At 46.8% G+C, this 12,481-nt stretch overlaps 1 protein-coding gene across 11 annotated transcripts in view; it reads left to right on the forward strand.

Moving 5' to 3' along the window:
- Positions 1-12,481, forward strand: part of MBTPS1 (membrane bound transcription factor peptidase, site 1) — a 54,071-nt gene that overhangs the window by 15,180 nt on the left and 26,410 nt on the right. For all 11 annotated transcript variants that reach the window (XM_072731426.1, XM_072731433.1, XM_072731428.1 and 8 more), the window contains 7 exons: positions 2,536-2,739; positions 4,336-4,446; positions 4,878-4,987; positions 6,478-6,594; positions 7,032-7,099; positions 10,577-10,679; positions 11,940-12,091. In XM_072731426.1, coding sequence (XP_072587527.1) covers positions 2,536-2,739; positions 4,336-4,446; positions 4,878-4,987; positions 6,478-6,594; positions 7,032-7,099; positions 10,577-10,679; positions 11,940-12,091 — 865 coding nt within the window. The remainder of the gene's footprint in view (positions 1-2,535; positions 2,740-4,335; positions 4,447-4,877; positions 4,988-6,477; positions 6,595-7,031; positions 7,100-10,576; positions 10,680-11,939; positions 12,092-12,481) is intronic.

Below are 12,481 nucleotides of genomic sequence, written 5' to 3' on the forward strand. Positions count from 1 at the left end.
GATCTTTGTGTCTCCTGGACGTGGTTTTCACCTGGGCTCGTCTTGGAGCCTGGAGTCCCCAGCACTCCTCACATTCTAAAGAGAAAGGCAGGGTCTTTGTCTCCTGTTTGGTTGCCCTGTGCTTCTGTGAGCATGTGTTTTTATTTTTAAGGCAGCTTGTAAAACATCCTTTCTGTAGGTTTAATTTTGTTTTTCTGAGAGCCTCCTGACCATGCCCAGGTGTGCCTTCGCTGGGCCTGACGTCTCAGGCTGTACAGGTGTGAGGAACACCTCTCCTTCTCTGCAACTTGGGCTTGTCAGAGTAGTTAATCCTTAAATAATAAATTGCATATTTAGCACTTAACATTTTCTGAAGTATACTTATTACCAAAGAAAAGGTTTTCTTCTCTTTGTGATAAACTAGAGTAACAAAGTACTAGTTTTATTGTTATTCACTGTCAATTTTTTCACTGGAAGGAGAGAGAAATAAAAGTTTGCTTTTCTCCCTCTGTCCATCAGGAACTAGCCCTGACAGCCTGTAAGGGCATATGGGAAAGCCAGGCTAATTTGGATAGTGTGACAAGCCAGCTCTTGAGGCACCGCAAAGGTCAGGTGTCTGGCTTCCTCAGAGCTCTCTTTGTCAGTCCAGATGTTTTGTGATGCTATTTCTCTTTAAAGAGCAATAGCCTCCAAACAATCGAGGAAGATAAAAGCAAACCAAACCTTGTGCACTTAGCCAGATAAATGTATTGCGCTTTTTTATTTTACTTTGTTTTTTTATCATAAAGAGCCCCAGAACATTTTAAGAAACATGGAAATGCCTAATTTTAGCACAGCAGTCCTGGAATCTCGAGGTTAGGTTCCTTTCTGTACACTCTTCACCATGGTTGTCAGACGTGGTGCTTGACACCCCCTAAGGATGTGGTGCACGGCTGACAGGCCCAGTCTGTCTTGTCGCCATCTGCTACCTCGTGTGGTGAGTGGCTTTCCTGTAAGCTTCCATTTTTCCCATCCAAAAATGGAGATAATGCTACCTACCTCATAGGGTTCTCACAAAGATGAAATAAAATAGTGCAAGTGTAAGAGCTTAGCAGAGTTTTTTGGATGTAAGTAGATGTTAAATATTGCTTATTTCTCTGGCTCTCATGAGAAGGCTCTGCTTTATTTTGGCTGGAACCTGTCCCACTCTGGCTCCCATCCCTGGCTCTGTCCCTGAGCTGGAAGAGAGAGCCAACCTGTTTGCCACGAGACAGTGTGTAAAGACATTTCAAAGATATCCATGGTGTCCCCCTTGCTTGATGGATTCCTCTCCAGATCCTTGGACTGTCCCTCACATGGCCCGGGTTCAAGCCCTCTCACCATAGTTATAGTGCTTTCCTTCCAGGACTCTCTAGTTGTTCGAATTGCTCTTATGGATGAGATCCAGAGCCGAGCTCATTACTTAGGTGTAGTCTGGTCTGCTGCAGGCTGACGGAGCAGACCCGCACGTGCTGTCAACACCATTCTTTGTCAGCATCTCCGGTATTGTCCCATGCTATTGACTTAACAGAGTCAACATGGCAAGTTCAGTACAGAATAAAGCAGTTTGTGCAAATAATTACTTATGGGAGTTGACCCAACTATATGTTTTTCCAGTTCCCTGTGCTTTCATGGGGGAGCCCGGTGAGCCTGGTTAGCCTGGAATAAAAGTGATAGTCGTTTATGTTAAAGACAGAATGTCAGTAGTAGGAGTATAGGTGTGTTCTTCTGAAAACCGATTTGAGATGCAGTTTTTCTTCATGATAGCATGGTCCTGAAAGGTAAGGACAACTCTTGCGGTGTTTTTTTGACTATTTTTCTTCCATTTTTCACAAAGCAAGGTGCGTGTAGAGAGCAAAATTCCTGGTTTCCAGGGCAGTTTGGCAGGTGTTGATGTATATGCAGCCAGCTATCCACCCACAAAATCAAGAGAAGACACAGTTCAGCGCCCTCAGAAACTCCCTGACTGCTTCCTAGTCTTGCTCTTGGAAAGGGGACCCTCTAGTCAGTACATTGAGGGTAGTGAGCAGTGTACAGTTGGGAAGAGGTCCTGCTGATGCTTCACTGGGATGGGCGGGATGGCATAATGTACCTTTTTATGTCCCAGAGACCCAGCACTATGAAACTTAACCATCATCCCATGGCCACTCTCTTCCTTGTGGTTTGTTGTTGCTGCTTTTCGTTCAGTGAGGACAAGTTGCCATTCCCCATGAAAAATCAGATGTTTCTCATATCTTCAGTTTTAGTCACGAGTTTATTGAGTTTATTTTTTTTTAAAGTGGTCATTTTATCAGTCCGCTGCTTTCCGTAGGTTGTAAAATGTTCAGTAGAGGTCACCTTGGGAGTAATAATGATGGCTGAGTGATACCCATAGATGTAAGTGCACAGAGAAAATCCTCTGGCAGAGGGAGAGAACCCCACCTTCTGTCACATAGAGTCTCAGAGTCATTGTAGCTCTTTTCAGGATGAGTGCTTTCCCTGGCCGGTATTGGGATGGTGCCACTCCGCTTCTCATATCTCTTCTCTCCTCGGCTCTAGCTGACCCCGTGGTGCCCTGTAACGAAACCCGGTGGAGCCAGAAGTGGCAGTCTTCCCGCCCCCTGCGAAGGGCCAGTCTCTCCCTGGGCTCTGGATTCTGGCACGCCACAGGAAGACATTCAAGCAGACGGTTGCTGAGAGCCATCCCGCGCCAGGTCGCCCAGACCCTGCAGGCAGATGTGCTGTGGCAGATGGGCTATACAGGTGCGTGCCATTTGCCCGGGAGCAGTGAGGGGCCAGGGGTCCAGCAGCAGCCACAGGCCTGAGGCATCTGCCTTCCCGCTGTGCATGGAGCTGGTCATGTCTGACTGCCTCCCATCTTTGACTTCTGTTGTGCTGGGCATTTGCTTCTGTGCCTTTTTAAGTTGTTTAATCCTATACACCTTTGGTTCTTTTCTGCATTTCTGAGGTTAACGGGTAGATTGCGGAGCATTTCTCTCCTGTCAACCTGTAGCTGAACAAAGAGCAGTTTCTCAGGTAATGAGATTAAGTGCAAAGATGGTTATTTGGATGTGATAATGTGAAAATGAGTTCATTCCTTGAGGGTGGAGCTCTCTCTGCAGAACGGCTAAGTTACAGACTATGCACCTGTTGATCATTAGTTTCAGCGCAGGAGACGGCAGTAATGACCATATCCTAGGAAATAAAACAACCAGTGTGGTATTTTTCCTAACTGATTCATCATGGCAGAAAATCGTTGCCATAACTACTGTGAAGGTTTGTACCCCAACTCAAATGGAAGCCAGTTTCTCTACTCTGCCACTCCAACCCCATCCATCTCAGCTGGTCTCAAGGGCCTTATCCGCATCCCCTAGCCTTGGAGACCATAACTTCTCCCTTAATTCCCCCAGCCCCCACCCTGCAGAATGTCCAAGGCACTGAAGCTCTTCATGCCTGATTGACCTTTCTTTAAAATAATAATTGTCACCTGTGGTTTTATCTTTCCAGGGTGAGAACTCTTTACAAGGCAAATTCTCTAAACAGAAAAGCATTTTTTGTCCCCCGCATCCCCAGGCCAAGTGGTTTTTGAGATTGTGTCATTATTTAAATGTAAGCAATATGTTTTGGTAGTTACTTCAGTGTAATTGATTATTTAACATAGTATTGACACATAAACACGACTCTCACACCAGAAAGACACCTACCTTTGTGACACCTGTTAGCTATTAAATAATATGAGTGTCTTAGATAGTTCACATGTTTTCTAGAATTTCTTGATCTGGTAACATCAATCTTAACATTGGTACACGTAGCTTTTGGCCCGTATCTGAAATAGGCTCATTATCTAGCAAGGTGTACACTGGAGTGGTGTTCCTCATGGTGCGGTTATCCCCGCAGATTGCCAGCAGCCCCTGGTTGTCGAGGTTACTCATGAGCAGAGGCTACTCATGAACAGTGGCTGAGCTCTGAGCAAAGGGGTGGGAATAGTCTCCCCTCCTGCAAGGGTGTGTTCTTTGTTTATGCGATGAGGGGAGGCAGACCCAGTGGAAGTCACCAGAAGCGGGGAAGTCACAGTCACTCCTGTGTGGAGGACTGAGCTCTGGTGACAGTTGAAGGGTGTCCCAGGAGATTGCCCCTGTAGCCTCAAGTCTTATTAAATAGCAAGTGATGGCATCTCCCTCGGTCTCCACTTTTCCTCGTCATAGCTCAGCCAGGGCCCCTGAGGTTCCTGACCTAACTCATATGCGTTGGGCAGGCTTTGGGCCTCCGTGACGGGTCCCAAGGAGGAAAGTATTTTGTAGACAAAATCCAAAAAGATGATTTTTCCAAACATGATTGTTGCTTATTTTTCGGAATAAGGTGCTAACGTAAGGGTTGCTGTTTTTGACACTGGGCTAAGTGAGAAACATCCCCACTTCAAAAACGTGAAGGAGAGAACCAACTGGACCAATGAGCGGACACTGGACGACGGTGAGTGATGATGCTGTGGTGTGATTCTGTCTTTGTACCTTGTTCCTGTCCCCAGTTTTATGGGTTAAGAGTACAATTCTCTGTATGCAAATGATTACATGATCGTGTACAGCTATTATTGAGACAAACCCATGTTGTTCATGTGCCTTTGGGTGGAAGCTTGTCTCACTGTCTTGGGATGTCAGGAAGTAGCGTTTGAGGAGAGAGGGCTGCCTGGTGGAGGAGTGCTGACTTCCCTGTTCGAGACGGGGTGGGGGTGCCAGGCCCAGAATTGGGGCTGCCATAGTGTGGGTTCTGAGTGGGACACCATGTGGGGGCAGTGCAGCTTCTTTGTCCAGGGAACGAGTCTATTGAAATCGGTGGTTTGAAATGTTGCATCCTGGTGCACGTTATCAGCTGTATCTTACGACTTTTCTCCTTGTGGTTGGCAGGGTTGGGCCATGGCACATTTGTGGCAGGTGTGATAGCTAGCATGCGGGAATGCCAAGGGTTTGCTCCAGATGCGGAACTTCATATTTTCAGGGTCTTTACCAATAACCAGGTAGGTGTTTTGAGGACCCCTGAAGCTTAAAGAGTGGACATCAAAATATAAAAAGTAAAACTTGGGAGAACACATACTCCTTGGGACACCTGGGTGGCTCAGAGGTTGAGCCTTCCGCTCAGGTCATGATCCTGGGGTCCTGGGATCAAGTCCCACATCAGGCTTCCTGCAGGGAGCCTGCTTCTCTTAATGCTTGTATGTCTGCTTCTCTCTGTGTGTTTATCATGAATAAATAAATATAATCTTTAAAAAAAAACACATACTCTTTTAAAAGCAGCACACCTCCTTGATGCGGATGGAGCTGCATCTGGCATCTCACATGTGCCATGTTGTTTCTCTGCTGCCACTTCTTCGTGGCTCTGCCCCTTTGCCATCCATCCCTTTGTCAGCCTCCTTGAACCATGAAGACCTCACTCCTGGGGCACTGCAGCAGTGGCTCATCTGCCTCTTGTTCCTTCCTGTCCTCTGGGCATGCCCTGGGCTTCTGTGCCCCCGTGCCCCCGTGTCACAGGCACATTTCTCATGCTTTCTGTGTGAGAGAAGAATCCAAGTGACTGTGTTTGCCACCCCTATTGACCAGCTCAAGGGCCATCTCTGTACCGTGGTGCCCAGTGGCACATTGGGCAGTGTGGGTTCCCAACCCTATTCCCTTGCTTTTTATAACAATTTATAGAAAGGAGGGGGGGGGTTCCTATTTCTTTTTTAAATTTTTATACAAATAGTGCACAGTTCAAAAATCTCTAAAGGCACACAGGGAAGATTCCCCAATGCTGTCCCCATCCAGCAGGGATAACCTTACTTCCTCGTGTCCCGTGTGAGGGTTTCTCAGTTTCTTGTACGCCCCCCTCCCCCCCCCCCCCGGTGTTTTTTTTTTTTTTTGCCTATACAAAAAAATGTAAATGGGTCTTATTTGTAAAAGCCTTTAAGAAACATAATTCGGAAATATTGCACTGATTCTACTTCTACTGTAAGTTTAATTGTACATGTATTTTATAAAAAACATCTGAGTGGTGATACACAATGCAATTCAGCTCTGTCAGGAGACTGGGGGAATTGAACATCAGAGAAATAATTCAGAAATAATTCAGAGAAATAACTTTTATCGATGCCATTTACCCTTCAATCTGTTTAGGAATGAAGGATATTAGACAAATATGTTAACTCTGTAGAACGCTCAACTGAAAGGGAAGTGGGAGAGGCAGTGAGCAGTGTGGGGGTCCACCTCACCCTGGAAGGTGTACTTGAGAGTGAGGCCCTGGGGAGAGCAGCCACCCCCAGAGCACAGCTCTCCCTCAAGTCCAGCTTCAGGGACCTAGAATTTCCGAGTGTCTACATTTCGGAGCATTATTTGTTCTTGGTTTTCATTTCTGAAATTTAAGTTAATATGTTGTGCTGCTTAAGAGATTATACTTTACCTTTAGAAACAAACTCTTTTGTAGCCCTTTTAGACTTTCACTGAAATCCCTAAAGTCACGTCTGGCATTAACTAGGTATCCTACACCTCCTGGTTCCTGGACGCCTTCAACTATGCCATCTTAAAGAAGATGGATGTGCTGAACCTCAGCATCGGTGGCCCTGACTTCATGGACCATCCCTTTGTTGACAAGGTTGGTCATGTCCCCGCACAAAAGATAGTGGTACTCCTGGTGACAGCGTCTGTTCTGAGCATTCATCTCTGGTGCGCTGGTAGCCTGTCATGGACAAGGCCACTGCCTCATGAGGACGATGGATGATGACGTGAGCTTTGAGAACTAGCGTTGGGAGCAGGACAATCTGTTGTGTTGGTACCTTTTCCAAACAACACATTTCTGAACCTGCCCAGAAAGCGGGCTTTGCTTTGTGCACTGCAAGACCCCATATCCTGCTTTTATCAGTGCTACTGAACACACTGGTTGGCAAACATCCATTCCATAAGGGGCTACTGTTACATTTTGAAGGGCACCCTTTTTAGAAGTTATTTTTGAACAGTTGTACATTAATTGTTTGAGAGTGCCATAGTTGCAGAAGCCATAGTTGCAGAAATAAATGTTTGTTAATCCTTTAGGTGTGGGAATTAACAGCTAACAACGTAATCATGGTTTCTGCTATTGGCAATGACGGACCTCTTTATGGGTAAGTGTTCCCCATAGGGATGGCTTAGAGGTATTTTCTCACCCTGAAGTAACTGCAGATCTGTTGTCCATCTGTCTCTGTGTCTACCTGTGCCTGTTTGTATCTGTCAAAAACTTTGTGTCATGGGAATGTTCTGCACATTACGAGCCAGACTGTGTAATGAGCCTTACTGGTCAGCTCAGGCTGGTCTTTTTTCTGCTTAATTTTTTATTTATAATTTTTAGTTTTCTGTAAATAGCAGTTTAGAGGCCTACAGCTTTTATTGTACTTTTTTTTCCTCCCTGAAATCAATCAAGAAAGTAAACCTGTAGAAATAAATGGATTCCGTAGTATTTATTGATACCTGCTGTGTGCGAGGCCGAGGTGTGAGGAGGTAAATGGGACGAGGTGCCTGTCTTAGGAAGGATGAGGCGCAGACGCAGCAGAGTTGGCAGAGAGGGACAGTACAGGCAGCATAATAGACCTGGCGACCTCTGTCGGTTGATGAGCAGGGTCAGACGGAATGAAGAGAGAGAATGGTGTCCCAGAAATGCTCTTCTGTATTGGGTTGTCACAGTGGACTGAAGCAGTGTGAGATGTGAAACGCCATTCACTGTGATACAGGTCTTGAGCTCTCACCCGGTTAGAGATCCCGATCTCCTTTCACCTATGGCTCCAATTTGCATTCTGTAGGTGATGCGTGTAAATAGTCTCTTGTGCTGAAATGCTTTTGCAGCAGGATGTGTGTCATCTTCCCATGTTGGGTACTGAGGACTTGAGCGGTTCGGTGCTGTAATGGGGAGGGTGTGAGTTAACCACAGAGGAGGAGGAGAAAACGCAGGAGAAACGAGCGTGTGCATGAGCTGCTGTGGTGTGCACAGTGGGCATGTGTGCCTAGGCCTTCAGAGTTGGTCATTGCATTGTGCTGTGACACCCCTAGGCATGCATGCCATGGTTTAAGGATTGATGGCTCAGGGCACAAGATTAGGCTGAACTCTGGGATTACTGTTTGTCTAGGTCAGGAGCTGTGTGTGTTGGCAGGTGTGGCTCCAGTCTCCTTGTGAGGGGCCCGAGGTTCTGAGTTTGCTGTGTTGCCAGTCATGTGTGCTGGGACTCACAGGTGTGCAAGGTGGAAACATGTCCTTGCATGGTGGAGGCCCTGAGTCCTAAGTAGTCCCCCCAGTTGTCTTATTTCCCCTTCGATGTGTTTCTCCCCCTGGCCACTTCTCCTATCTCTGTCCCCCACCCCTCAGCCCAAAGTCCACAGATTGTCCATTGTCTTTCCAGCCTGTCTTCCTGCTGGGCACTGCTGGGCCCTCTCATCCCTGGGCCTCAGCCTTGCTGTCACCGTGGGCGTGAGGCTGCCCTGGGTGGTGCTTGCCAGGGAGACCTTTGGCAGCAGAGGGAAGGCTCTGCCAGCACCAAGCCCCTGGCAGTGGCGGCTGTTCTGTTTCCTTGTTTTCTCTTCAGATAGACTTTAGCACTTAACATATTCAAGAATCTGCAGTGGGTTATCATTGCCTAATCACATCCACGTTTTTCTTCTTGGATTCTAAGGTTTTCACTGCTCTATCCCGGAGTCAGCAAACTTTTTCTGTAAAGGGTCAGGTAGTAAATATTTTAGGGTTTGCAAGCCATGTGGGGTTTGCTGTAACCACTCACCTGCCCTTGTAATGTGAAAGCAGCCTTGGATGTATATAAACGAATGGGCGTGGCTGTTCCAGGGAAATATGATACACATTGGACAGGTGGTAGGCCCAAGAAGGCCTGTGGCCAGAGGTGGGTAACTGCAGCCCACCGGTGCTGGCTCAGCTGTGTTCCCCGCAGCCCCCCTGCACACTCCACAGACCCATTCCTCTCCTGGTCCTCCCTGCAGTAAACCCTATTTATCTCCATCCCATCACTTATTCTTGCTGCTGACCCCCATCGCTTGCCTTTCTGTCTCTTCACACCCCTCTCACCAGCTCTTCCATGCGCTTCTCTGACCGCTCTGCCACACACTGGTACCTCCTCTGAAATCCTGTGACATCTGTGGGCCATCACACTCCTTTTCTGTGTTAGAGGAGCACCCTGAGAGGGCCCCATGTCCATCTCTCACATCTGTTTGTGAAACTGCGCAGAGCCCTGGCCTCTGCTGGCAACTCCCATCATGCTGGGAACTGCCCTGTGAGCCCATCATGGGGTCCTATGTCCTTGGTGTACTTGAACTTCATTTTTAGCATAAGCCAATAAAAAAAAATCACTGTAGGTGCCTCTGAACAATTACCTGGTAGCATGTTGGTGGCCAGTGAGCTAAGGAGGCAGTGCCAGGATTGACTCACGCTGGTTTAAAATAGTTGGTTAAAAGCAGGTGCCCTAGAGTCTTTACTAAGGTCATTTAAGTCTCTGGGAATCAGTTGTGGTTATTGAATTGTCAGGGTTCTGAATTTGGTGGTAGAGCTATGGTAGGTAAAGTTCAGAGATGCAATTTCATGAATTGAAGTTGTTTGATATTTTCAGACCATTTGGTTTTATCTTGATTTAGCTCTTTAGAGTTTAAAACTTTTGTTGTAATTTGTTTCACTGTGATTTCTTTACATATCTGGTGCACTCAAGATATTGAGAATTGTATGGTTTTCCTTTGCATCTGTCTGCCCTTTGAGGAGCTCGCAATGAGGCTGGAGGGGTCACTCCTCAGTTCCCTGTGAAGCAGGGGAGCAACCTGCAGGTGATCAGTTGAGAACTTTGACTTCCTGATGGTGGCAGGTGCCAGTTTGTGGCTATCACTGCTTCCCAGAAAAGTGTGGGATCTGGTGGGGACAGGATGCACTCCCTGGGAGTGGAGTGAGAATGATGTGAGAGCATGGGAGTGGGCAGCCGTCATGAGCCCATGGAGTCTCAGCCGCTCAGAGAGAGGACTCCCTCAGGTCCAGAAGTGCATCTTGGGAAAGTGCATCTTGCTGCACGTACAAGATAGTGGCCTCAGCCCAGTGTGTGAGTAGCAGAGAACGTGGCCTTTGTTCAGCCAGAGAAGCTACACGAGAACCTAAGACCATCTTGGATTTTTCTGAGAATATTAGCTGTTATCTGAATTACTCATTTTTTAAAAAAGATTTTATTTATTTATTTATGAGAGACTCAGAGAGAGAGAGAGAGAGAGAGAGAGAGAGAGGCAGAGACACAGGCAGAGTTCTGGAGAAACAGGCTCCATGGAGGGAGCCTGATGTGTGACTTGATCCCAGGACTCCAGTATTAACACCCTGGGCCGAAGGCAGGCGCTAAACTGCTGAACAACCCAGGGGTCCCCTGAATTACTCATTTTTTTAAAAAAAGATTTTATTTATTTATGAGAGAGAGGGAGCAGGGTGAGGAGCAGAGGGAGAGGGACAAGCTGACTTTGTGCTGACCTGAGCCGAAATCCAGTGTCGGATAGTTAAGCGACTGAACCACCCAGGTGCCCCCCCAAAGTACTCATTTAAAATGACTTCTTTTCCTTTGTGTTTTTGTGTGTCAATCTAGCACCCTGAATAACCCTGCTGACCAGATGGACGTGATTGGAGTAGGTGGCATTGACTTTGAGGACAACATTGCCCGCTTTTCCTCAAGGGGAATGACTACTTGGGTAGGCTTTACTAGTGGGATGCACCACACAGAACTGTGTGTGTACGAGCTGTGGGTGTATTTATAGGTGCACATGTGGAAAAGCAGCTGGGGAGGTAGCCAGGGCTGTGGGTGCTCCCCTGGCCACAACAATGAGTCATCTGGCCCCTTGGATGTCTGCTGTTTCATGGTGGTGCATTGGGTAGGGGCTGGTTCTGAGTGGTGCTTCCTGCTTCCCACTTTGTAACTGACTTCTGAGCAATGCACCTTTTAGGGCGGTTGGATTTATGCCCGCTTGTTCTGACTGGTTGGAAGGGGAGCAGTCCTTTCTCATTGCTAGGTCAGATGATTTTTCTAGCCTTAGGAAGCTGGAGAGGCCGGTGAGAACAACTTACTATCAGCTCTGCTGCCCTGGAAATAATTCTGTTTAGCTGGGCAAAATTGAAATAATTTTAGCAAGTTAATCAGTTCATCTCCTTGGGGTTTAATTGCGCCGCTGGGTCATCCTCCTTTACTCCCAGAGCAGAGTTGGATGTACAGGTGGCTGCTCCCATGGGCACTGCTTGGTACTCCTACCTGCCTCTCCTGATGCTGTCACTGGTTGTGTCCTTGGCCTGCACCGAGGCCTTGTGTCATACCAGCATTTTGAGAAATGTTCCTGACTGGTCTGCAGAGCTGCCTCAGAAGGCACCTTCAGTCAGTGCCCCACATGAATCTGGATCCAACGTCTAGTTATGTTTGAGTGCCAGAAAAGGTTTTGTTCACTTCATGTTGGTGGTTGCTGCACTTTTTTACAGCATATAAGATCTCGTGATTCTCATTTTGCCTCAATTTCCAGGAAATTTAAGAGAGTATTCAGTTAAAATTTTGTTACTCGTGCAGTTATTATCATTTTGAGTGCTTTCTTTCCCTTCTAGTAGTTTCATGCTGTCATGTACTCCTTTCGTTTTAAACATGTTTATTTAATTTTAACTTTCTGTTATTTTTAACATATTTCTAATTTTTAGATTAATTTCTATTTCTAGTCTTGCAGAATTTAAAATACTCACTTTCAGTTGCTTTGTGGCATTACTATTATACTAGTAACTATAAAGCACCCCTAAAACAATTTCATTTTCCCCATTGCCGATTAAGATTGTGTTGTATCACAGTGAATTTAAGATAAAACCAGTATGTTCCTAAGTTTATATTACATGGAAATAACCATATTCACTCCTCTAACTGCATGTAGCTGTGTGCCGGTGGTGTGCTGTGGTAGAAACCAAGCTACTTTCATTTGTAGGAACTACCAGGAGGTTACGGCCGTGTGAAACCCGATATCGTCACCTATGGTGCTGGAGTGAGAGGCTCTGGTGTGAAAGGGGGCTGCCGGGCCTTGTCGGGGACCAGTGTGGCTTCTCCTGTAGTTGCTGGCGCTGTCACCTTGTTGGTAAGGTGAGTGCTGCTCAGCAGAGAGGCTGTGGTCCAGCAGACCAGGAGCTGAGTCTGGCTTGTCACCAAGCAGGTTTGTGAGTTTAGGAGCATGCCATGAACATTGCTCCCTCTCTCCATCTCCATCCATGCTGTTCTGTGTAGGGGATTCATGTGAGATGATGGCTGCCTGAACACACTGTAAAGTTTGACTTGCAGGGATGCCTGGGTGGCTCAGCAGTTGAGCGTCTGCCTTTGGCTCAGGGCGTGATCCTGGGGTCCAGGATCGAGTCCCACATCGAGCTCCTTGCAGGGAGCCTGCTTCTTCCTCTGCCTGTGTCTCTGTCTACATCTCTCTCATGAATAACTAAATAAAAATTTTAAAAAAAAGTCTGACTGTAAAGCACTGTGTGA

The sequence above is a fragment of the Vulpes vulpes genome, chromosome 12 (genome assembly GCF_048418805.1).
Source record: "Vulpes vulpes isolate BD-2025 chromosome 12, VulVul3, whole genome shotgun sequence".
NCBI lineage: Eukaryota > Metazoa > Chordata > Mammalia > Carnivora > Canidae > Vulpes > Vulpes vulpes.